This window comes from Primulina eburnea, chromosome 10 (genome assembly GCF_022965805.1).
Source record: "Primulina eburnea isolate SZY01 chromosome 10, ASM2296580v1, whole genome shotgun sequence".
NCBI lineage: Eukaryota > Viridiplantae > Streptophyta > Magnoliopsida > Lamiales > Gesneriaceae > Primulina > Primulina eburnea.
Window position 1 is genome coordinate 10,199,130 of NC_133110.1, and position 23,243 is coordinate 10,222,372.

General features: G+C 35.4%; 3 protein-coding genes across 4 annotated transcripts; all 3 read left to right on the forward strand.

The window, feature by feature from the left end:
* Positions 1 to 7,285: 7,285 nt before the first annotated feature.
* On the forward strand, positions 7,286 to 9,526 carry LOC140803086 (uncharacterized). Of its 2 annotated transcripts, none has more exons than XM_073158783.1 (2): positions 7,286 to 7,587; positions 7,735 to 9,526. In XM_073158783.1, the coding sequence occupies exon 2, from the start codon at positions 7,747 to 7,749 to the stop codon at positions 9,409 to 9,411; it is 1,665 nt and encodes a 554-aa protein (XP_073014884.1). In that variant the 5' UTR covers positions 7,286 to 7,587; positions 7,735 to 7,746; the 3' UTR covers positions 9,412 to 9,526. The 2 variants fall into 2 exon arrangements, with proteins under 2 accessions (XP_073014884.1, XP_073014883.1); XM_073158782.1 differs by having other exon boundaries at positions 7,287 to 7,583.
* A 4,653-nt stretch (positions 9,527 to 14,179) lies between these two features.
* Positions 14,180 to 15,043, forward strand: LOC140842880 (protein FAR1-RELATED SEQUENCE 5-like). The gene has a single exon (XM_073211083.1). It carries the CDS (start codon positions 14,180 to 14,182, stop codon positions 15,041 to 15,043), a length of 864 nt encoding a protein of 287 aa, XP_073067184.1.
* A 15-nt stretch (positions 15,044 to 15,058) lies between these two features.
* LOC140842881 (protein FAR1-RELATED SEQUENCE 5-like) lies at positions 15,059 to 16,119 on the forward strand. The gene is made up of 2 exons (XM_073211084.1): positions 15,059 to 15,592; positions 15,709 to 16,119. Exons 1-2 carry the CDS (start codon positions 15,059 to 15,061, stop codon positions 16,117 to 16,119), a joined length of 945 nt encoding a protein of 314 aa, XP_073067185.1.
* Positions 16,120 to 23,243: the final 7,124 nt, after the last annotated feature.

Sequence of the window (23,243 nt, forward strand, 5' to 3'; positions counted from 1 at the left end):
TTTCGCCCGAATCGACTTCGAGACGCTGTCCAAACGCGAAACAAATTATATATTTGTGATCGTCGCGTCGAGGGCTTCTGACTGAGGTAATTTTCTTCTGGTTTCAGCAGCTTTAAATATCAAAGTGCTGGAATAGCATGTATTTGAAGTTGAATTTCTGATATGTAGTAGAATAACCGACAATAAACTCGTATTCGAAGTCGGAATTGAATTATGATATGATTATGATTTGATATGAATTATTGAAGTTTCAAATGATATTTGAAACTCATATTAATGGTTTTGGAGCGTGTTATTGATTGGAATGAGTATGTTATTGATGTAGATCAAGTATTATATCAATATCTTCAGACTACATCAACTGGAACGAAGAATTGAGGTATGTTGCGACCGGGTAACATACGACAGGTATCTGTATTATATGATATATGATTGGATTGATTTGATTGGATTGGATTGGAATACGTGTCTATGTGCCTATTTGATGATTTGATGTGGCATACATGACATGGAGATTGGAGTATCGATGTATAAAATAAATGTTTTGTTAACACACATCATTTTATGCATACATCGATACATGACATGCACGTTGAGCTATGATCCTTGGATACCCTGATATGATTGGATTGGATTCCGGGGTTTGTGAACACAATCGCTATGTCGGTATTATATGACCCGTAAAGCATAGACAATTGTGGCCCCATATGATTGGATATGAGATGTGGGATTGACGACGCTTCGTCGACGTTGTCATATGTGTATTCCCATATCGGCCGGTGTGCCAGCTCGAGCATTGATTTGATTTGATAGCGATTCGATTGATTCTGACATGTGCTCAGTGGATGGGCATTTGACCTGATACCTCCACGACATACATGCATTGCATACCATATATCATTGTTTAGATATCTGTGGTATATATGATTGGTTGTTCCATACGGAGCTTTGCTCACCCCCAAGTGGGGCTATTGTTGTCTTTGTGTGTGGACAATGGCAGGTACTCCAGGATATCAGGAGACCGGAGAGGGTACTTCTGGTGGGAGCCACAGCTTGGGCTGAGGTTTTATGTTTATGTCTGATTCCCAGTATATATGTATATGTATCTATATACTGGGGCATGTCCCGAGGATATAAGATGTTTGTATGTGATTGATTACGTGTGGGCGTGTTTATGATTTGAATTTAGATACTATTTTTAGTATTTAAATATCAGAAGAGATATTTTGGGCTCATTGTAAAGAAATTTTAAACCCGTTTTCCGCTGTGATTACTTAACCCTAATCAAATTGTGTTGTAATAACGATTAGGAGCTAAGGGCCCCACAACTCGACAAGCTTATTCTATGGAATCCAGTTACGCACGAAAGTACAAAAACAACTGTACTATCAATAGTACAATATTGGACGTTGCAGCAAAGATTAAAGACAAAAAGTTCCAGCATAGATGTCGGAAAATTCGAGACACAAATTTCAACGAATGCATTCAAGCTGCAATAGTTACTATAATTGAGTCTCACTGTACGTTCAGCCAAACGCCTATAAATAGAATATGAAGATCAATGAAGAAAAATATACATAAAATACAACAAGTGTGTGAAGATACAGAGAAAGGGCACGCTTATTGTATATCAGCTTATAAGAAGCAATCATCCTAGAAGGAACACTTCATCGTGTTATCAGCTTATATTAGAAGCATATTTCCCTCAGCGTATGAAAACACTTTCGGGTAGTTTTCAGAGATCAGTTATCTCACACACACACACACACACCACCACCATTGAAATGTAGTATTGCATAAAGATAGTAAAATTGTGTATGTAGTCTTTGATACACAGAAGATAAACAAGTATTGATTGGAAGGTGCTGCTTTCAGTCTAGTCTAGGAGTTGAGTTAGGCAGTAGGTAAGTCCTAAGTTACGTGGGTTATTACACTTGTTGTAATTAATCAAATTCTTCTAGTGAAACTTACCCGAGGTGGTAGAAGGGGTGACGTATGAGCAGTTGAAATCTCCGAACATCCATAAATGTATCTTGTGCACTCTAACTATTAACCCCTAGCTTTAAACTGACATGATCAGTTCGAGTATATATCAGTTTAGTTCTCACCATAACCCCTATCTTTGATTGGTATCTTTTGAATACAAAAGTCTCAAGTCTGTCATTCCTCGTAGATAACAGGATATATGTTTAATTCTCTTCCAGTATCTCTTTGTTGGATATGAGATAAATCTTGTCAATATATTTACAGCAAAAGATATATCAAGTCTTGTACAATTTGCAAGATATATAAAGGCACCAATAACACTTAGATATAGTATTTCTGGACCAAAAATAACTTTATCACCTTCATATGGACAGAATAGATCATTTTCTATGTTTAATGATTTAACAACCATTGGAGTACTTAAAGGATTTGATTTATACATATTAAAACGTTTAAGGACCTTTTTTCTGTATAATTTGACTGGTGAAAAAATATCCAACGTTCTTTTTATTCAATTTGCAAACCCAAAAAATATTTTGTTTTTCCAAGATCCTTCATTTCAAATACGACACAACTTCTTGAATTTCCTTATTCGTTCTAATGATGTTTAAATCATCAACATATACAACAATAATTACGCATCCTGATGTTGTTTCCTTAATGAAAATGCAAGGGAATATTGAATTGTTTACATATCTCTTTTTCGTTAAGTGTTCACTTAGTCGATTATACCACATTCGACCGGATTTATTTAACCCATATAATGATCATAGCAATTTCACAGAATAAAATTTCCTGGGTTTTGAACTTTGTGCCTTAGGCATCTTAAATCCTTTAGGGATTTTCACACACACACACACACACACACAGATATATATTTATATATATATATATATATATATATATATATATATATATATATATATATATATATATATATATTCATAAGACGCATTTCTAAATTTTCATATACCGTAATTGCATCCATAACAGGAGAATACGTTTCTTCATAATCAGTTCCAGGCCTTTGAGATACACCTTGTGCAACAAGTCGAGCTTTATATCTTACTATTTCATTTTTCTCATTTTGCTTCCGAATAAAAACTCATTTGTGCCCAACATGCTTTACACCTTCAGGTGTAAGGTTTATTTAGCGAATCCAGTTCAACCTGGATGACGCCTTTCCATTCTATCCAGTCCTGACCATTTTTTCATTCACCAAAAAATTTTTGTTCATGATCTTCATTGTCATTTATGATGTCAAATGTCACATTGTAAGAAAATATCTCATCAATTTCTTTTATATCTTTTTGTTTCCATATTTTTCCAGTATTAATATAATTGATAGAGATTTCACGATTCTCATCAGTTTGTGGTTCTAATAGAACATTTTCATCATCATGTATTTCTGCCGGAATATCATTCTCTATTTTGTGTTCATTGTGTTTCTCTATGCTTTTTCTTTTTCGAAGCTTTTGTCCTTGGAACCGATTGACCTTCCACGCTTCAAGCGTTTTATGACATCATGAGTGTCTTCAATTTGTTTTTTTCGAATTTCAATTCGAGCATGGATATTTACAGCATATATATATGATTTAGTTACCCCTTTTGTGTCTGCAAATGCATCTGATATTTGATTTACTATTCTTTGCAAGTGCACAATTTGTTGTACATCCTTTTCACATTGTTTAGTTCTTGAATACAGATATAACAATGATGATGTATACCATGTAATTTCCTTTTTGATATGTTTTTTTTTTCCCCTCTAACATTGGGAAGATTTCCACATTAAAATGACAATCAGCAAAACGTGTTGTAAACACATCGCCTGTCTCAGGTTCGAGATATCGAATTATTGATGGGCTATCATAACCAACATAAATTCCGATCTTTCTTTGAGGCCCCATTTTTGTTCGTTGAAGCGGTGCAATAGGCATGTATATCATACATCCAAAAATTCTCAGATGAGAAATGTCTGATTCTTTACCAAAGACAAGTATCAAGGGGGAGTATTATGATATGCACTTGGTCTGATGCGAATTAATGTAGCAACATATAAAATTGCATGTCCCCATATAGAAATAGGGAGATTTGTTTTCATAATCATTAATCTAGCAATCAGTTGTGGATATTTAATCAATGACTCAGTTAATCCGTTTTGTGTATGTACATGAGCAACATGATGCTCAACAATGATTCCCATTGACATACAATAATAATTGAAAGTTTGGGAAGTAAATTCACCAGCATTATCAAGTCAAATTTTCTTAGTTGTATGATCGGAAAATTGATTCCGCAATTTTATTATTTGAGCAAGTAATTTTGCAAATGCCACATTTCGAGTTGATAATAAACATGAATGTGATCATCTGCTGGAGGCATCGATCAATACCATAAAATATCTAAATGGTTCAAATGGTTGATGAGTTGGCCCACAAATATCACCCTGAATACTTTCAAGAAACATAAGTGATTCAGTTTGGATTTTAGCTGATGATGGTGTTATAATAAGTTTTCCAAGAGAACATGCTTTGCATAGAAACTTATTATTTTGAAAGATCTTCTGGTCTTTTAGCGGATGACCATGTGTATTTTCTATAATTATCCACATCAATGTTGAACTAGGATGATCTAATCGATCATATCAATTGATTAATATTGAAGAATTATCAAATGTTTGATTCAATTGAACTTATATGTGTATAATGCAATCTAGTAGGAAGCATTGATGGTTTTTCAACTACATATTTCTTTCTTGATTTATATTACTATATTTCTCATTTCTTTCATTTATTGTCTGAGTATCATACCCATGAAAATATGTCATTAAAACTCAACAATTTCTTTTCGATTGTGGTGAAATACAAAGCATCATTTATCAGAAATTTGTACCATTAGTTAACAAAAAAATGTATTTTACCACATCCTTTCATCAAGTCTACATGACCTGATATTGTATTCACCATTGTTTTTGTTGGTTTTAGTTCCAATAAATATCTTTTATCTCGGAGAATAGTGTGTGTTGTACCACTATCAGGTATATAGTTCCTTGTTTAGCTTTATTCATAGCAGTTTTCATATTTGAACTTCAAAAATACGCAATGAAAAAAATTACTGACAATACAAATATAATTTATTGAAAGGCATATCATAATTACAATAAAATGTTAGCATATGAGCACATGAAAAATAAAATATTTTACATTTCAATTCCACTAATATATTGATCATTTTCAGAGAAATCATTCAAAAAATCTACAGTATCAAAATGAGTTGAATCACTCAAACGGCCACTGTATTCAGTGAAGTTGGTCTCTTTTTCTTTTCCCTTTATTGATTCTTTATAGAGCTTACAAAGGTGCTTGGGGGCTCGACAAATATGAGACAAATGTCTTGGAGTGCCACATCTAAAACAAGAACTTTCAAATCGTTTTGAGTTATTTTCATTAACACTCATGTTTTCATGATGTCTTTTCAGTGGGTGATTCGTGGGATCCTTTTGAGATGAGTTATAGAAAATAACTATCTTGATTGTTTTCAAAATCACGGCCGCGACTACGACCATTTCCACGTCCACATCCACGACCACGACCTCGACAGTTTCAGATTTAAATTCATTTTTACTTACAACATTTACTTCTGAAAATGCTTTTGATCCAGTGGGTCGGGACTGATGATTTCTCATTAACAACTCATTGTTCTTTTCCACCATAAGAAGACATGTGATAAGTTCAGAATATCTCACAAATCCATGCACTTTATATTGTTGTTGTAGAGTTATATTTGATGCGTGAAAAGTGGAAAATATTTTCGAGCATTTCCGATTTCGTAACCTCATGCCTACAAAATTTTAATTGCGAGATTATTCGATACATCGCTGAATTGTAATAACTGAATTTATTAAAATTTGGAATCTTAATATATTTCATTCTTCAAGGGCGGTCGAAAGTATAAATTCTCTTATATGTTTAAATATTTCTTTTAATCCTTCCAAAAAGCCATGAAATCTTTTTCAATGAGATATTTACATTTTAATCCTTCCTCAAGATGTCGATGCAAAAATATTATAACTTTTGTTTTTCCTTGTGATGATGAGATATCATTTTCTTTAATGGTCTCACTTAAACCTAATGACTCAATATGTATTTTTACATCGAGAGTTCATGGCATATAATTTTTTCCCGTGATGTCGAGCGCAAGAAATTCGAGCTTTGCCAAATTGGACATGGTGGTACAAGAAAAATAACAGTGTATTTTATTAGAATTTCTAAAATCTATTAATATGACAATAAAAAGTAACGGATAAATTATAAGTACAAATTCTTAAAAATAAAGAAAAAACGCGAGGCGGATATTCTCCGATAAATACAAGACTAATGAGTATAATAACCAAAATAATTATAAAAAATAACCTCGAAAGAATCACATTTTTCTTCTTCGAAAATTTTGATAAAGAAAATTTTTAGGGAGAAAGAGTAAGTTTGGAGTGATTGAATATGTTTGTAAAATCATATTTATAGGGTAAAACTAGCCGTTTATGACCGTTACAAAATCTTAAAAAAATAAATGTATGTATATGTTAATTTTATGGTAATAATATGATGTATATAATGTTAATCATGTTTAAATAATTATGTATATCACATCACAATTTTGTAATGAGGTGTCAGAGACTCATTTTATATAATACTGTGACATTATACAAATATATATATATATATATAATTTTTATATAACACAATAAAAATATATAAACATTAAATAATTACATCATGTTATTATAATAAGGTGTCATAGACTCTTTTTATATAATAACATGATATTATATATTAAATATATATATAAAATAAAAATAAGTAAAAAGTAAAATAAATATTCTTACTTTTGAATATTGTTATTTTTTCTTGTATTTTGGAACTTGGAAAAATATGGAGATTCTTCGAGTATCGTTATAAAAATAAAAATTTACGGTAAAAAGTAAAGATCTCAAACTCACAAAATATATTAAACTACATACTTTATAAAAATTTGTCTATTGAATTGTATTTTTCTTCACAGATTGTGAGACATATTTATAAATTTTTTTGAAAATAATCCAAAAATAAATACATCATTACATACATTATCACATATTAATTTTCAATATTTACAACTCTTATTTTCAACAACTAATAATTTTAACTCTTATTTTCAACCGTTTATGTAATTTAAAATTTTAATAATATTTTCGATTTGCTTAGTTAACAGAGTAATTAAATTCATCAAATCACACATAAAATCCGTCATGAAAAATAAACAGTTTTGTGTGATTGAAGTTGAATAACAACTATCATCAGCTCACCTAATTTGGAAGATTCAATCTTCCTCCGAGCAAATCCAATTTCTTCAACTCTAATCTTCGAACCCTGCCCTTTTCTATGCCTCTCCTCTACGCATTTACTGCTTTACTTTCCTAATTTCGCTTCCAAGATCTGATGTTTTTCGACTATTTTATCCGGCACATTTGAAGGTTTTATCCCAGATCAGTGGCGACTAAAAACACCCTGCGATCCAATTTCTGTTTAACAATCTTCGGCGTGAAGGGTCACTCTCAGATCGTAGGTTATTTCTCTGCTTTTGTGTTTTGATTTCAATGCAGTTGTACAGTTTTTGAGTTCGATTTCGGCATCCCATTTTTAGTGTTGACTTCATAAAGTAGTATTGAATTGATGTTTGTGAATTTGATTGGATTATATATCGGATATTCAGGGCTCTGCGTAAATGAAGGAATCGACAGACCCCATCGGCCAAAATCTGATAAAGTTTATAAGCAATGTGTGTTTCTCGGTTTTCGTATTTTCAGTGCTCATTTTTACTGTAATTGCCATCACATACCAACCCCCTGATCCATGGGAATCCTCCAGAACATTAACTAAGGTTTTCACGGAAGTTGAAAATGCTACTTTTCAAACCGACACCTCTGTCCTAAAAACTGGCGAGGACGTTGCTGCTGCTCCGGTGGCAATGCCTGTGGGATCACTGGCACCTATTACTGAAGCTACTATAGAGAAATCTGAAGAGGGGCTTACAGATACCGTGGCCTTGAAATCCGGTTGTGGGGATGTGGCAGTTGTCAATTGTTCAGATCCTAGAGTTTTGACGGCAATTCAGAGGTTTAACTTGAAGACTTTTAAGGCAATTGCATTTTTGGAGTACCAAACTCCTGTTAATGGATCTAATCCAGATGAGTGTGACGTGGCTTGGAGGTTTAGAAACAAGAAAGAGAAATCTTGGAGGAAGTATAGGGATTTTCGAAGGTTTAAGATGGGTTTTACAGATGATTGTGCTTACAAGGTGGTTCATCCAGGGCGCTGGCATTCCGGTGTAAATGCTCGTCGTCCAGGGATTAGATTCAATCCGCCGACTGACAATGAGAAAGCTAAAGTTCTTCCGGCAATTATGGATGATGATATCAATGACACCATTCCGGTGTTGGCATCAGATTCTGCTTTTCGTAAGGGAAGGTACTTGTACTACTCGAGGGGTGGGGATTACTGTAAAGGGATGAATCACTATCTGTGGAGCTTTTTGTGTGCTCTGGGTGAAGCCCAGTATTTGAACCGGACTTTTGTGATGGATTTGAGTATATGTTTAGCTTCTACATACACACAGACCCACAAGGATGAGGAAGACAAAGATTTCAGATTCTACTTTGATTTTGAACATCTGAAAGAGGTGGCTTCAATTGTGGAGGAAGGTCAGTTTCTAAGAGATTGGAAGAGATCGGACAAAAGTCATAAGACGAAAATTCCTGTTAGAAAAGTGGCAAGCTATAAGGTGACACCAATGCAATTGAAGAAAGACAAAAGCTCAATCATATGGCGGCAATTTGATAGTCCCGAGCAGGAAAACTATTGGTATAGAGTATGTGAAGGTCCAGCGGCTAAATATATAGAGCGGCCATGGCAAGCTCTTTGGAAATCAAAGCGACTAATGAATATAGTTTCGGCTATTAGTGGGAGCATGGACTGGGATTTTGATGCTGTTCATGTGGTTCGAGGAGAGAAGGCACAGAATACGGAGATGTGGCCTCATTTAGATGCGGACACATCCCCAGATGCCATTGTTTCTAAACTTCATGGCATAATCGAACCATGGAGAAATCTATATATTGCCACCAATGAACCCTTCTATAATTACTTTGATAAGCTGAGGTCTCATTACAAAGTCCATTTACTTGACGATTACAGCCATTTGTGGGGAAATACAAGTGAATGGTACAATGAGACGACAAATCTGAATGGTGGTCGATCCGTCGATTTTGATGGTTACATGAGAGTGGAAGTGGACACTGAGGTCCTTTATAGGTCAAAAACTCGGGTAGAGACGTTCTATAACTTGACCAAGGATTGCAAGGATGGAATCAATACATGTGAAACAGGTTAAAGTAGCTATGTAATCGTTTGCCAACTTCTTGTATGTTGATTCAACCTCATTTTACCCGTCTATTACATATTGTGTTGATGTACCATTCTATTTCTTGGCATTTACCTTCTCCTTATTTTCTTCCTTAGAAGCTTATATCTGTTTTTGTAAGGATGTGTTCTTTGTTCCAGTTTGACAACAAATGTACTTTCATTATTAAGCCACATTTGATTCAATGGGGGAGGGGGAGGTCAAATTCATTTGAAGCATTTGTTTGGGATACAAATGATCCATAGTTGCAATATCTGTACAGTAACCAAAACGTCTATATACAGTGGTAATTAATAAAAATGACAAGCATAGAATTTAGAAACGGAAACAAAGTTTTCCATTCTCCCGGTCTTCTATATTCCAACTTCTACTCTAACACTTGACGGTGCAACGGTGCATAAGCCTGCATCAGGAGCAGATGCAGGTCATGTTTAACCCCACTCCATAGTAAATAAACCAATTCCAGTCATAGAGCCGAGTCTTTTGTTTTCGAGAGACAATCTTATTCTTACCCTGTCACCCATGATTATTAGCCGTTGATTCAATGCAGTGTGTAACGGGGTTTGCTTGTTTGTTCGACACGTCATTCTGATTCTCAGTTTTGGGTTTACATTGATTAGAAACCATGCATTTCTTTATATTTGTTAGGATCTTGCAGTTATTAGGAGAATGAACTTGAAATGAGACCAATTTTCATGTTTGCAGAATAATGTTGAAAGCCTAGATTTCAATACCTCCATCTTATCTATATCACCACCACAGCTGTGTGGGCTGATATTACGATATTTCTTGCTGAATGTAGGGTGAATCCTTCCTCCGCACCTTTTTCAAATAGTCCAAGCAAGAAGTCATGGGTATCCATCAGTGTTCAACATGCCTACCTGTTTAAGGAAAAACACAAAGAACTCTGAATATTTCAGGTTCTATACAAAACAATATTTGTAAATTTCTTTATTGTTCACATTTAAGACTAATTTTTTATTTCTATTAGAAGAACAAAGTAACTTCCATTAATGAACAAACAGAGCTTGAGGCTCTGAACTAAAGAACAAAAGTTATGAATTGAATTAAAGAAGTAACGAGAGTATGCCAAGCTATTTATACAGTGGGGTAGGTGTGTGTGCGTGAAGTCAATGACAATCAAGTAAACAGAAGTGAGAATGAAATCGGGCCAATAAACTAGAGGGATATTGGATTGGAAAAGAAGTGCCCGAGCCACATTAAGAATGTGCTGATGTTTGCGTTCAACAACAGAGTTTTGTTGTGGCCTTTCAACAAAAGAATGAAAATGAACAATCCTTTTTTGAAGGAAAAATTTGGTAAAGTTGAGTTCTGGAGCATTATCACTCCGAACCCCTTTAATTTTGGCACTGAATTGAGTGTGTATCATTTGGTAGAATGCTGGGAAAATGTGTTGAACATCACATTTAGCTTTCAACATGTATGCCCAAGTAAAACGAGAGTGATCGTCTACTATGGTCATGAAATATTTATATCCCTCAACTGAAACTGAACTAAAGGGCCCCCAAATGTCAACATGCAAGAGTTCAAAAGATACAGTACACATATTATGTTGAGAATAAATGGCAAGCGCTTCTGTTTTGATAAGTGACAAATGGAACAAGGTATATGACGCTGTTTTGCAAAGGTAGAACCCAAATGTTTATCTAAAACAAAAAGCTTATCAAAAGAAGGATGCCCCATGCGAAAATGCCACAAGTGCGAAGAATCAACAGAAGTATTACAATTGGCCGGAGAGGAGGTTTTCCCGAACTTGCTCAGCACATAGAGATTTCCAACACGTCTACCCATCCCAATCATCTTGGATTGATTGATATCCTGAATTTTACAGACGTTAGAAAAGAAACAAACTGAACATGAAAGATAATTAGTAAGGGAGGTTATTGAAAGTAAATTGATCTTGAATTGTGGCACATATAAGACATCTGAAGAACAAGTTCACTGGTTAACTGAATGGTGCCAACATGAGTAACATGAATGGAGAAATTATTTGGAAGAGTCACTCTTGAACTTATTTGTCTAATTGTGGTAAAGAGAGACATGGAGCAACATATGTGATGTGTGGCTCCCGTGTCTATTACCCAATCCAGGCGCTGTATTGCAGGAATATAATCAAATAAGGAAAAAATACCATTGAAGCGGGACGCTGATGACTCTTGCTGTTGTTGTTCCATGGTGGATGTATTCAATGTATGAATTTTTGAGCTTAAAAACTCAATAAGTTGATTACATTGTCCATGTGTGAGGGAGTCGACGGAGACATTTGAAGTAGGCTCTGGAGAAGCATATGTGTGACATGCTTGTGCTTGTGCCTTTCCAAAGAACGATTTTGTCCCAAACTTAGGATGACCAGGAGGAAAACCATGCAATTTGTAACACTTATCAACTGTATGGTTAGTGTAGTTGCAATGAGAACAGACTTTATCACTTTTACCTCTGGGATTAAAAAATTTCTTGACAGTACCCACAGCAGTAGAGGCACTCGGCACGAAGGAGGTGTTAATATCTGATGTGGTAGTTCCAGTGGTGATAGACCGTTGCCTCTCCTCCTGGACCACGAGGGAAAACACTTTAGTAATGATAGAATGAGGATCAACCAGCAATATTTGTGCACGGATCTGCCCATAGGACTCATTTAAACCCATGAGGGACTGCATAACACATTCCTGATTATGATAATTCACCCAATATTTCATCGACCCGCAGTGGTAGAGTGAAGCAGGTTGATAGTCTTTCAGTTCATCCCAAAGCGTGCGCAATTTTGTATAATAGGAACTGACACTCAATGAACCTTGATTAAGTGCACTAAGTAACTTTTTAATTTGATAAATCCTTGGAGCATTGCTCTGTTGAAAGAAATCACGTAGATCGACCCAGACCTCATGGCAAGTCGACATGTACATCAAGCTATCAGCAATCTCACGAACAACAGCATTTAAGATCCAAGAAGTGACCATACTGTTACATCGATTCCAAGCACCGTATAGGAGATCATCAGGTGAGGGACGGGTGATAGTATTATCCACAAAACCTAATTTATTTTTAGCAGTCAATGCCATGGCCATAGCTCTACTCCAAGTATTGTAATTCGAGCCAGAAAGCTGATGAGATACGATAATGAGGCCTGGATGATCATCATTCTGCAGAAAATAAGGATTGCTCGAATCCTTAGCAAAGGTGCGATTGACGAGAGCTTGATTTGCATTATTGTTAACCGCTTGACCACCGCCTTTCACCATTGTCAAAAAACGTGAAGTAGGGCAAGTGATGCGAAAGCTTAGCTGAATATCGATAGCAAATTGAGGATCGAAGATCGATGAGAATTGATCAGGGAAAAAATATCGATCGGAGTTTTCTCCTTTATTGCTCTGATACCATATTAGAAGAACAGAGTAACTTCCATTGATGAACAAACAGAGCTTGAGGCTTTGAACTAAAGAACAAAAGTTATTAATTGAATTAAAGAAATAACGAGAATATGCCAAGTTATTTATACAGTGGGGTAGGTGTGTGTGTGTGTGAATTCAATGACAATGACTTATTAATAACTCCAACTCTGCTAATAATTTCCATTTGAGTTCTGTTTTGAAACTTTTTGTATGGTTTTGTACTGATTGGGCTTTTTATCGAAGAGTTTAGATTTCCCTTGTTTCTATCAAGATTGGAAGGCAGTCCATTCGAAACGACTTTATTATACATAAATAAAAAAAAGATGCCAAATATTTATTTAATGTCGGTTTTTGTTTTCCATAAAGTCGTATTTTTTAAGAACTTTCTTGAATTTGAAGTGAATTTTCAAACTTATCGAACCAAGTGGAAAATAATGGAGAGACTTAAAAAAACTAGTTATTTTGCACACGTGATGCAGGTGTGCATAATTTTTTTTTATAATTATCGAAGAATCAAAGTGAAATTTGACAAATTATCGAGAGGCTAAAGTTTTATTTGAATTGTTGAAATAAAAAAATAAAAAAAAAAGAAATATTGGTATCATATAAGGACAAAATTGAAAGAAAAAATTGATGTTTATTTTTGTTAATTGTTAAGCGCAACCTTTATATATATATATATATATATATATATATATATATATATATATATATATATATATATATATATATATATATACACCTCTTGGGTGAGCTTTCGTGAGCGACAGCCCATGTGGCTGTGTACACTTGGAATTTGTTTTTTTTAAAAAAAATTTTAACTTCATGTGTGGCCTGTGATATATTAAAGGCTACCAGCCTGGAATTTGTGTTTTGATTTTTTTAAAATTGAATAATTTTGTGTGTGTGGGCCTGCGAATTAATTGAAAATTAAATTTCCATCTTCTTCCAAATATTTCCAGGTGAATATCGTGCATCATTCTCCGACCAACTGAAACAGAAAATCACCCCAGATCTACGTAGATTCACCGAACTACCTGCACAATAGTCCTAGCGTGGCCAAAGAAAGTCCTCGACACCACCGTGCTCGGATAATCCCCAGACAATCCTCGCCAGCACCTTACCGCCCGCAAAGATTTTCGAGCACCACCCCACATCTGCCTAGCGCCACTGTAGATGAAATGGATCAATATAGTGGAGATGAACAATCGTACATCCCCCAATTCGGTGATGATTAGAAACCACAGATTGGTATGAGATTCGATTCGTTAGAGGATGCATTCTCATTCTACAACCAAGATGCCCGAGAATCCGGTTTTAGCGCAAGAATGAGTAATAGTAAGAAAAGTAAGAAAACGAACGAAATTATATGGAAGAAATTTGTATGCTTTAAAGAAGGGCATACATATGATATTCGATGGAGCAAACAGACAAGAAATGATCAACCAAGAGAAGAAAGAGCCCGTGGTGAGACTAGAACCGGATGTTTGTCCAAGATTTCAGTTGTGAAGGAACAAACAGGTCCAGGTTGGTTTGTCGGTACCTTCATTGAAAGTCATAATCATCCATTATCGACTTCGTCGAAGGTGCATTTGTTACGCTCGCATCGTGGTATTTCTGCATCAAAAAAATTGTTGAGTCAACAATTTGCAGAAGCCAATGTGCCAACTTGTCAACAAATGAGATTATTTGAGATAGAGTCTGGAGGGCCTGAACATGTAGGTTTCATAGAAAGAGATATGAGAAACTATGAGAAAAGTGTTAGGGATGAGCATAAGGGTATTGATGCAGAAACATTGGTCGATTTCTTCGAATCTGAGAAAGCGAAGAATTCATTGTTCTTTTTTGATTATGAGACTGACTCGGACAACAGATTTACCAGGTGTTTTTGGACTGATCAAGTGTCAAGAAGGGCATACACAGCTTTTGGTGACGTAGTTGTGTTTGATACTACATACAACACCAACAAATATGTGATGATTTTCGCACCATTTGTAGGAGTCAATCATCATCATCAGACCATTCTTTTTGGTTGTGGATTGTTGAGTGACGAAAAAATAGATTCTTTTGTTTGGTTGCTTAATAAATTCCTAGAAGCCATGTGTCAAGGTGCCCCAAACTTGATTATCACTGACCAAGATCCTGCTATGACGAAAGCCATATCACAAGTTTTTCCTCAAACAACACACTGATATTGTTTGTGGCATATGCTGAACAAATTCTCTGAGAAATTAAACCCAGTGACTTTCCGTGATCACTACGAAAGCATAAGGAATGCCATTCTACATTCCTCAACACATGAGGAATTTGAGAGTTCCTGGGAAGCTGCTATGTATAATGCTAACTTGGAACAACATGATTGGCTGTCGTTGATGTTTGAGTTGCGACATAAATGGGTACCAACATATTTTAATAATGTATTTTCTGCGGGTATGTCAAGTAGCCAGCGGTCCGAAAGTTCACATGTTTTTTTCAAGAGATATATATCTAGCAAGAACTCATTGATGGATTTTATCATTCGTTTCAATAAGGCACTTCGGCACCAAAGACACAATGACTTAGTTGCAGATCATATTGATAAGAATGAGCGTCCCAAGCTACAGTCCAAATGGCCAATGGAATCTCAGATTGTGAAGATTTATACGAAAAAGAAATGGTTGGAGTTTCAAGAAGAAATGAGTCAAAGTCATGGTTATTACGTGCAACTAGAATCTGTGGGAAATGAGTTTGGGATTTACAAGGTGATGAATTTTCAAGTTTCTTCTTCTTCGAAACCAAGAGTGCTTACACATGTCATACAAGGGGATGATATATTGTACAGTTGTATGAAATTTCAGTTTGAGGACATTCCATGCAGGCATATGTTAGCTTTTTTCGTATAAACCAAGTCTTTCATTTTCCTGATAAATATATACTGAAACGTTGGACGCAAGCTGCAAAGAATGTAGAATTTTTTCCTACAGATGAGCAAAATGTGGTTGAAACTCCAGAAAGATGTTTGATGTCAAGACATTTGAGGTTATCCTATAAAGCTTCTGCATTAGTTGATATTTCATCATTGACTGTTGAGGGAACAAATTTCTTGAATGCACAGTTTGATTATATTGACAACAAAATGAAAGATTTGAATATCACTACAACAGTAAGCGGTGGAAGTCAATGTAGAAGAGCCACAGATAGGGCTATTGGTATCATTGATCCTCAAAAAATTAGAACAAAGGGATGTGGGAAGAGATTAAAGTCATCAAAGGAGAAGGCAACCACATAGGGAAGAAAACGTCGTGGGTGTGGACGCCGAGGTGTGCAGCATGACAAGCGTAACTGTACAAATTTGCAAGACGGGTATGTGTTTATCACCAATTTATATTTTTAGTATTTTTGTATATATTTGGTTAATCATCAAAATTAATATATTTTGGCATACTCAACGTTCTTCTGGTCAACTATTAATAATAAAAACGAAGAAGAAAGCTCTGATGACGAAGATTTTGGATCGATAGATGGTCATTTAAATCTCTAAATATATGTGGTTAATCATAAATATTTTTTTTTAATAATTGTTTTGAATTTTGTAGGTTCTAACAACTGGATTTGATAAAGGTTATTATTTTATCAAGTTGTATATCTGCGAAGAGGTAACCATTTTATAGTGTTTTGTTTCATATATATAAATATTCATAAATCTGAGTTCTCATATATCTGTGTTTTCAGTGTTTGATTTGATATATATGAGTTTTCATATATCTGTGTTTTCGGTGTTTTGTTTGATATATATGGTTTTTATATCTGGGTTTTCTCTTTTTGGTTTCATAATTCTGATTTTTCATATCTGTGTCGAAGATAGAAGTAACCTTGCTGCAAAAATATTCTACAATCAACAAATGGATCCAAGCAGACGCCAATGTCATCTCACTGGAGAATAAATGGCAAATGAACAAAGCATAAGAAGTTCAGTTCCAAGTTGATTACTGTTTTCTTGGGTGTTTAAAAATACAAACAATTGAATGTAATACAGTAGACATCTACAATGTAAGGTTTTTTTTCAGGAGTCCATGACAGATATGCTGCTTGTATGCTGCTTGCCACTAATTTCTTAGTCTGCATAACAGATTGCAAATTTTAAATAGAGCAAGGTTACTCAGAACTTAGTAGCCTTGTGCATAGAAAAAATGGAGATAGCTTTTGCTTTTTAAATCTTCTACTACATTGTCTAAATGACATGCTTGGAAACTAAATAGGAAGACAACAAAATGGAGATTGCTTTTAACTGGACATTTAATTCATCGATACATACACCACAAAAAGAACCAACTAGTTCAAACCATAGAGACGAAGCCATTTCCAGAATAATAAAGGATGCAAAATTTTTGACTTAAATTGAATAACTCATATTAACTATTTGAATAACAATACAACTAACATTCATCAAATATTATAAACTGCACAATACTGTTTTTGAATTGCAATATAATCATCTGTCAAATATTATCTTCATCAAAACAAATACAACGGTTGCAAATACTGTCAATAAATTACAATTATTTATCTAATCATCTTTATTCAATTTTAGTGCTTTCAAATTTTCTTATATCACCTCCAAGCAGTTCAATATCTCATCTAATTTTTCGGTCTGGGATACTTCGCCTCTTGAACTTGAACCTGCACTTGAACTTTCGTTTATTGTATTTTGGGAGGACGTCGACGTAGATTGTTTCACCGATGCGGCATTGTAAGCTTTCTCGGCCTCCTCTCTGGTTCTGAATGATTGGTGGACAGCACCCTTATACCCGATAACATTAGAGCTTGCTTCTGCCCACGTGTCATAAATGCCAGATGTATGCCCAACAAATACAACGTATGTTTTGCCCTACATTGTAACGCAAATTGTTTCAAAAACAGAGAATGTGAATACAAATAAACTAAACCAAAAATTATATTATTTCAATTCTTGACCAAGAATTAACAGACTCCATAACATGAGATCTCTGCCACAACTTAAACTTCTGAGGAGATCTAATAATCAAAGTAGCCAATGACAATAAAGACTAGTTGGGTTTTTCATGGTCCTCCACCATTCCCTTGAAAAAATAGAGGTTTTAAGTCAATCTTCATTCTCTGTGTATCATAAGAGTACGCTATGGCAAGCAATTAGAATGCGAAGGATGCTGGCACAAATGTCTACAAATTATTAGCTCCGTAATGTGACTGCTGAGACGAAAATTTTAAAGATTGTGAAGGATGAGCAATTGTATAGGTCTATAGTCAGCACTAGAAGCCCATAATTAATTTAATTGCTCGCTTTATATTCCCCAACTCGTCGAAATCTCGCTTTACACAGTGGCTCAGCAAGTCCATCCCAATTGTACACAAAACAACACAAATCACAGAATTACATTCAAATTGTTGCCATCCGAACATCAATTACAAACTAACAAACTCATTTTAAAACAATAATTGTATAAAGTTTGAAAAAAAAAAATTGAAAAAAAGAAGAATACCATTGAATGTTGTGACACCGCACGATTTTCCTGGGTTCTCCTTTTCTGGCGTCGGCAAATGGTGGCGCTCTCACGTCCGGTGTTGGCGTCGGATGTCCGGTGGAGTAACCCGAACAGGGTTGGTGAATCGGCCACAAAAATTAAGGCTTCGCAATGAGTTTGTTTTGGGAATTGCTTTTTCTGTGCTGGGATATAGTATAGTAATGTCCACACAGAAAGTTAAAAAATTGAAAAAAAAATAAAAAATTCTAAGTGTACAGCCACATGGGCTGTCGCTCACGAACGCTCACCAAGGGGTGAGCTGTGTATCATTTTCGTATATATATATATATATATATAGTATAGATATTTATTCTCGGCTACCTGAATATATATATAGTATAGATATTTATTCTCGGCTACCTGACTCTGGAAAGGGCTGTCAAAGACTGGACAGATAATATTCTTTTAAACAAATTGAGAGGGGAGGGGAGAATAAAATCATTTTTATGCCACTCTCCCCCGCCTCCTATCAAGCCCTCAGTTTACCTTATGAAATATAGAAATAGTTATATGATATTGTTATTGTATACACACATTACAAAGTAAAACTTAAGTAAATTAATAGTATTATAACCACAAAACTTTATTAATTTAAAAAGATATCAACGAAAATAAATTTAATTACATATAAAAAAAACATTGTATTGCATTCATGTTTATATTATATTTGCGAATATCAATATAAAAAATTCACAATAATTGTATAAGTAATTACTCGCCAAGTAAATCAATTAAGATTTTAAATTTGAGTTTATGGATTTGACTCACATTCAAAAATACTATCAAAATTTTTAGTTTCACTATGTCAAAAACTAAGAGATTATCAAATCTAAATGTAAATCAAACAATTATAAAAATTGATTGTAAAACGATGTGGTTGGATGGGGAGATTTGATGATTTGAATTTAAACTTCACGGGTTTAAAACCATTTTGATGCAGCTAAAATTAATGAGTTGCGTAGACTATATATGTGAGATCCGACTAGGTAGGGAACCGGTCCACTTGGCTGGTAAATGAGCTCACCTGGCTGGTAAACGGATGCACGTAGGCAATATACAGTTAATTTGCGGGGCGTCAACTGCGTCACGAACATTCGTTAAGTGGGCGTCGGGAGGGTTTCGGGCGCAGAAACTCTGGTGCTCTAGTCAGTAAGCAATTCAAAGAAAACTCAGAGAACTAGAGAACTTTTATCAAAATGATAGCCCCTCCTGAAATGTCAAGAAATTCCTCTCTTGATAGATTTTTAAGAACATCTAATGGGCTTGGGCTTCTGCAAGCATAATCAATAATTTGGACCTCAATAGTGCTAAACTCAATTGATTTTATTAACCCAACAAATAACCTCAATAGTGCTAAACCCAATTGATTTTATTAACCAAACAAATAATTGGTCTTATACCCATCATAGGCCCCCAGTCTCGAGCACCTGTAGGTAAATGGAGGTGATATAGAGTATAAAATTCATAGGAAAATCATGCAATCAAATAACCAGATTTTGGTACAAGAGTATCGTTGATTTGGAGATCTTGACAAATATACTACATGATTTTTGTCTTTTATTTTACTTTCTCTCTCTTGCAAATATTGGTATTATTATTACGTACGATATTTATATAGATTATCAATTGAAAATACTAACCACATAATTGGTATGACTGTAAATAGTGACCCTTGATTTATCTGTTTCCGGTCTTTCCTTTTAAAAAAAAAAAATTAATTCTACGTTTTCTTGGTTTTAGTAAATCAGTATTGCATATTTGGAATGAATGATTATTTTTCCTTTGAATTGAGATGGAAACAAAACTTATCCGTGTGATCATAAATAGGAGTAGGTATGAAATAAAATAAAAGCAGACAACAATAACAAAAAGATTGCGAGTCACGTAATTGAAGAAATGGGATGCATTGTCTTTTCCCTCTATTCATTACTTTTGGATCGTTTTACGACTTTCAGGCTTATACCGTCTTTTTTGTCTCGTTATTACTATGTCTTATTTTTTCTGTTCCTATTTGTTTTATTGTACAATTGATAACTATTTGTCTTTACTCACGGTTGGAATAAAATTCGAAGGCTCCTCCTCTGTGTTTTTTTTTTTTTGTTTGAGCTTTGAGCGATACTACTGTCCGTAGTGATGGTAGGGGCGTGGCTGTGGGCAAGCAACACGTGCGGCGCCGACGGAAAATATGAGGAAGAGATCGGCGAGGGCGAAAACGAAGACGAATAATCCGGGTTCTCACCGCTATTGTGAACCATGGAAAAGTTGTGTATCATCAATGAGCATACAACTGATGCTATTGCTTACGGTCTTGACAAGAAGGCGATCAGTGTTGGGGAGAAAAATGTCTTGATTTTTAACCTTGGAGTGGTACGTTTGATGTTTCTCTCTTGAACGTTGGGGAGGGCATCTTTGATGTGAAGGCTACTGCTAGTGATACTCACCTTGGAAGTGAAGGCTTGGACAACAGAATGGTGAATCACTTTGTTCATGCGTTCAAGGGGAAGAACAAGAAAGACATCAGTGAAGACCCTAGAGCTTTGAGGAGATTGGGTACTGCTTGTGGGAGAGGAAAGATAACTCTTTCATCTACTGCTCAAACCACTATTAAGATTGACTCACTCCATGAGGGTATTGATTTCTACTCCACCATTACACGTGACTGATTCGCAGAACTCAATATGGATTTGTTCATAAAATGTACGGAATTTACAAGAAGGTGCATGGTCTTTTGCTTCTGGGTGTCACTCCTCTTTCCCTTGGTCTTGAAACTGTTGGCAGTATCATGATTGTATTGATTCCAAGGAACATCACCATTCCCACCATCAAGGAACGTGTCTTCTTGATGACTTTAAATTTTTCGATATAATTTTAGATTTGCTCAACTGGGTATTGCTTGTATGTATTATTTGTTTTTTTAATTGAAAAGTATGTGCAGGTTGTGTTCCTCGAGGGAAGGAGTATTCCTTGCTAATGGCCAACCGACGGATTAGCCAAACTTTAATAAGTAGCTCTAGCGAGAGTGATGATTCTGATAGTGACTCTTCAAAATCGGATGCCGCCGACTCCTCAGGTGGTTCGGGTTTTTTTAGTGACTCCAAGACCCGATCTGTAGCCTCTCGTGGATTCCCTTGGGGATCTACGCTATTAGAGAATCCCTTGTTGGGTGATGATCTTGAATAGAGCGAACCTTTAGGCGGTGACGATAAGGACGCTCTGTTTGGCCAAGATGTCGGGGGTTTGTGCGAAGTGCTTGGAATAACACCCGAGTGTGACATTAAGGTTCCGAGACCTCGAGATGATTGTCATAACCAGCCGCCGGGTTATTTCACCCTTTTCCTTGAATACTTTACTGGTGGACTTATGTTTCCTCCGCAACCGTTATTAGTGGAGTTGGTTAAAACCCTCGGTATGAGCTTTAGTCAATTGACTCAAAATGTCGTTATAGTTTATTCGGCCTTTACTCATAATATAAAGGAAATTCACATGCCTTTGTCTGTAGAATTGTTCCACTCACTTTTTTCGGCGCGTAGAAGCAAACCGGATTTGCACTTTACTTCCAACCTCGGGACAAATGTAAATTTTAGTCCCGAATTCCGTCTCCTAGAAGTTCTTGGAAGTTTCACTTTTTCTATGCCAAGGACTGCGGGTGGGGTATACCCCTGGTCTGGAGTTCGGGACTTCGAGTGATTGAGATGAGAGGGACTCGCCGTGCACTTAAACTTCAATGTCGTGATTTAGGTCTTTTTGAAGAACTTTGTAATCCTAGGAATTTAATTACTGCTGGTATTTTTTGTACTCTGTGTTTGTAATTCGTTTCTGCTCTTTTTCAATTTTGCATTATAATTTGTTGTTTATCTCTTATTTATGTGACTTTTTCGACGATTTTTCATTTGAAAGTGATAGATTTGACTTGGCCACGATCCGAGCTCGCAAGACCACTTTGGGGAGGCAATCCCCGCTTGTTGGGAATAGTATAGCGCCTGCAAATCATCTTGTTCATGATTTTCGTGACACTATGCGTAGGGGACTCCCACCGGCATGCTCTAAGCATGTCTGCAGGTCGGGCCCTAACTCGTAAAATAAAAATAAATCTTCGCCATCAACAAATCTTTGGATATTAGGCCCCTGAGTGGGGGAGGAGGAGAGGCGAAAAAACGAGGATATGAAGGGGCGGAAAATAAAATGGATGAGGAAGCACAAAAAAATCCTAAGAGGACCCCTGCGGATGACCAAGGAACAGCTTCCAAGACTCTGCTTTTTAAGAATATATATGTTGACGGGGTGAACCATAACGAGAAGGCTGACTCTTTCTGAGATTTGGATGACCCAGAGATAGGATGGAAGAAAGGATGGAGCATTGTGGGAGACTATGACATGGTTCGTTGCCACCAAACTTAAATTACTACTCTCTAAATAAAATTAGCGTAATGATGAGCAGGGTCGAATCCACAGGGAACGGAAGATGATTTCTTTCGAGCAAAATGCAAATAAAGGGGGGATTTGTTTAATAAAAACTAATAAAGTACTATAACTAATTTAACATGCAAGAAGAAATAATTAATTAAGATGAAAACTAATGAAATGTAAATTAATATTACTCACTCGATTCAAAGGATTTCTACTATTCAATTGTATCACTGTTCATCGGCTAACATATATTTATTCATGCAGATACAAGCAATTAACCTTAGAATTATAGGGAAAGTCGCTAAAATTCTTGCGTTTTCCTAATTTAATTGACCAAATTACCCATCATCCAGTCAAAACTTATTAATAATTAACTGGGCACGATAACGTTCCATATTAATTAAAAATAGCATTTTCGTTTTGTGAAAACAGTCAATCCTAAAAT

Coding starts and splice junctions, on each gene's coding strand:
- LOC140803086 (XM_073158783.1), top strand. CDS start 7,747: ATGAAGGAATCGACAGACCCCATCGGCCAAAATCTGATAAAGTTTATA.
- LOC140842881 (XM_073211084.1), top strand. CDS start 15,059: ATGCTGAACAAATTCTCTGAGAAATTAAACCCAGTGACTTTCCGTGAT. Junction 15,593..15,708: donor ATGAGTTTGGGATTTACAAG/GTGATGAATTTT, acceptor CATTCCATGCAG/GCATATGTTAGCTTTTTTCG.
- LOC140842880 (XM_073211083.1), top strand. CDS start 14,180: ATGAGTAATAGTAAGAAAAGTAAGAAAACGAACGAAATTATATGGAAG.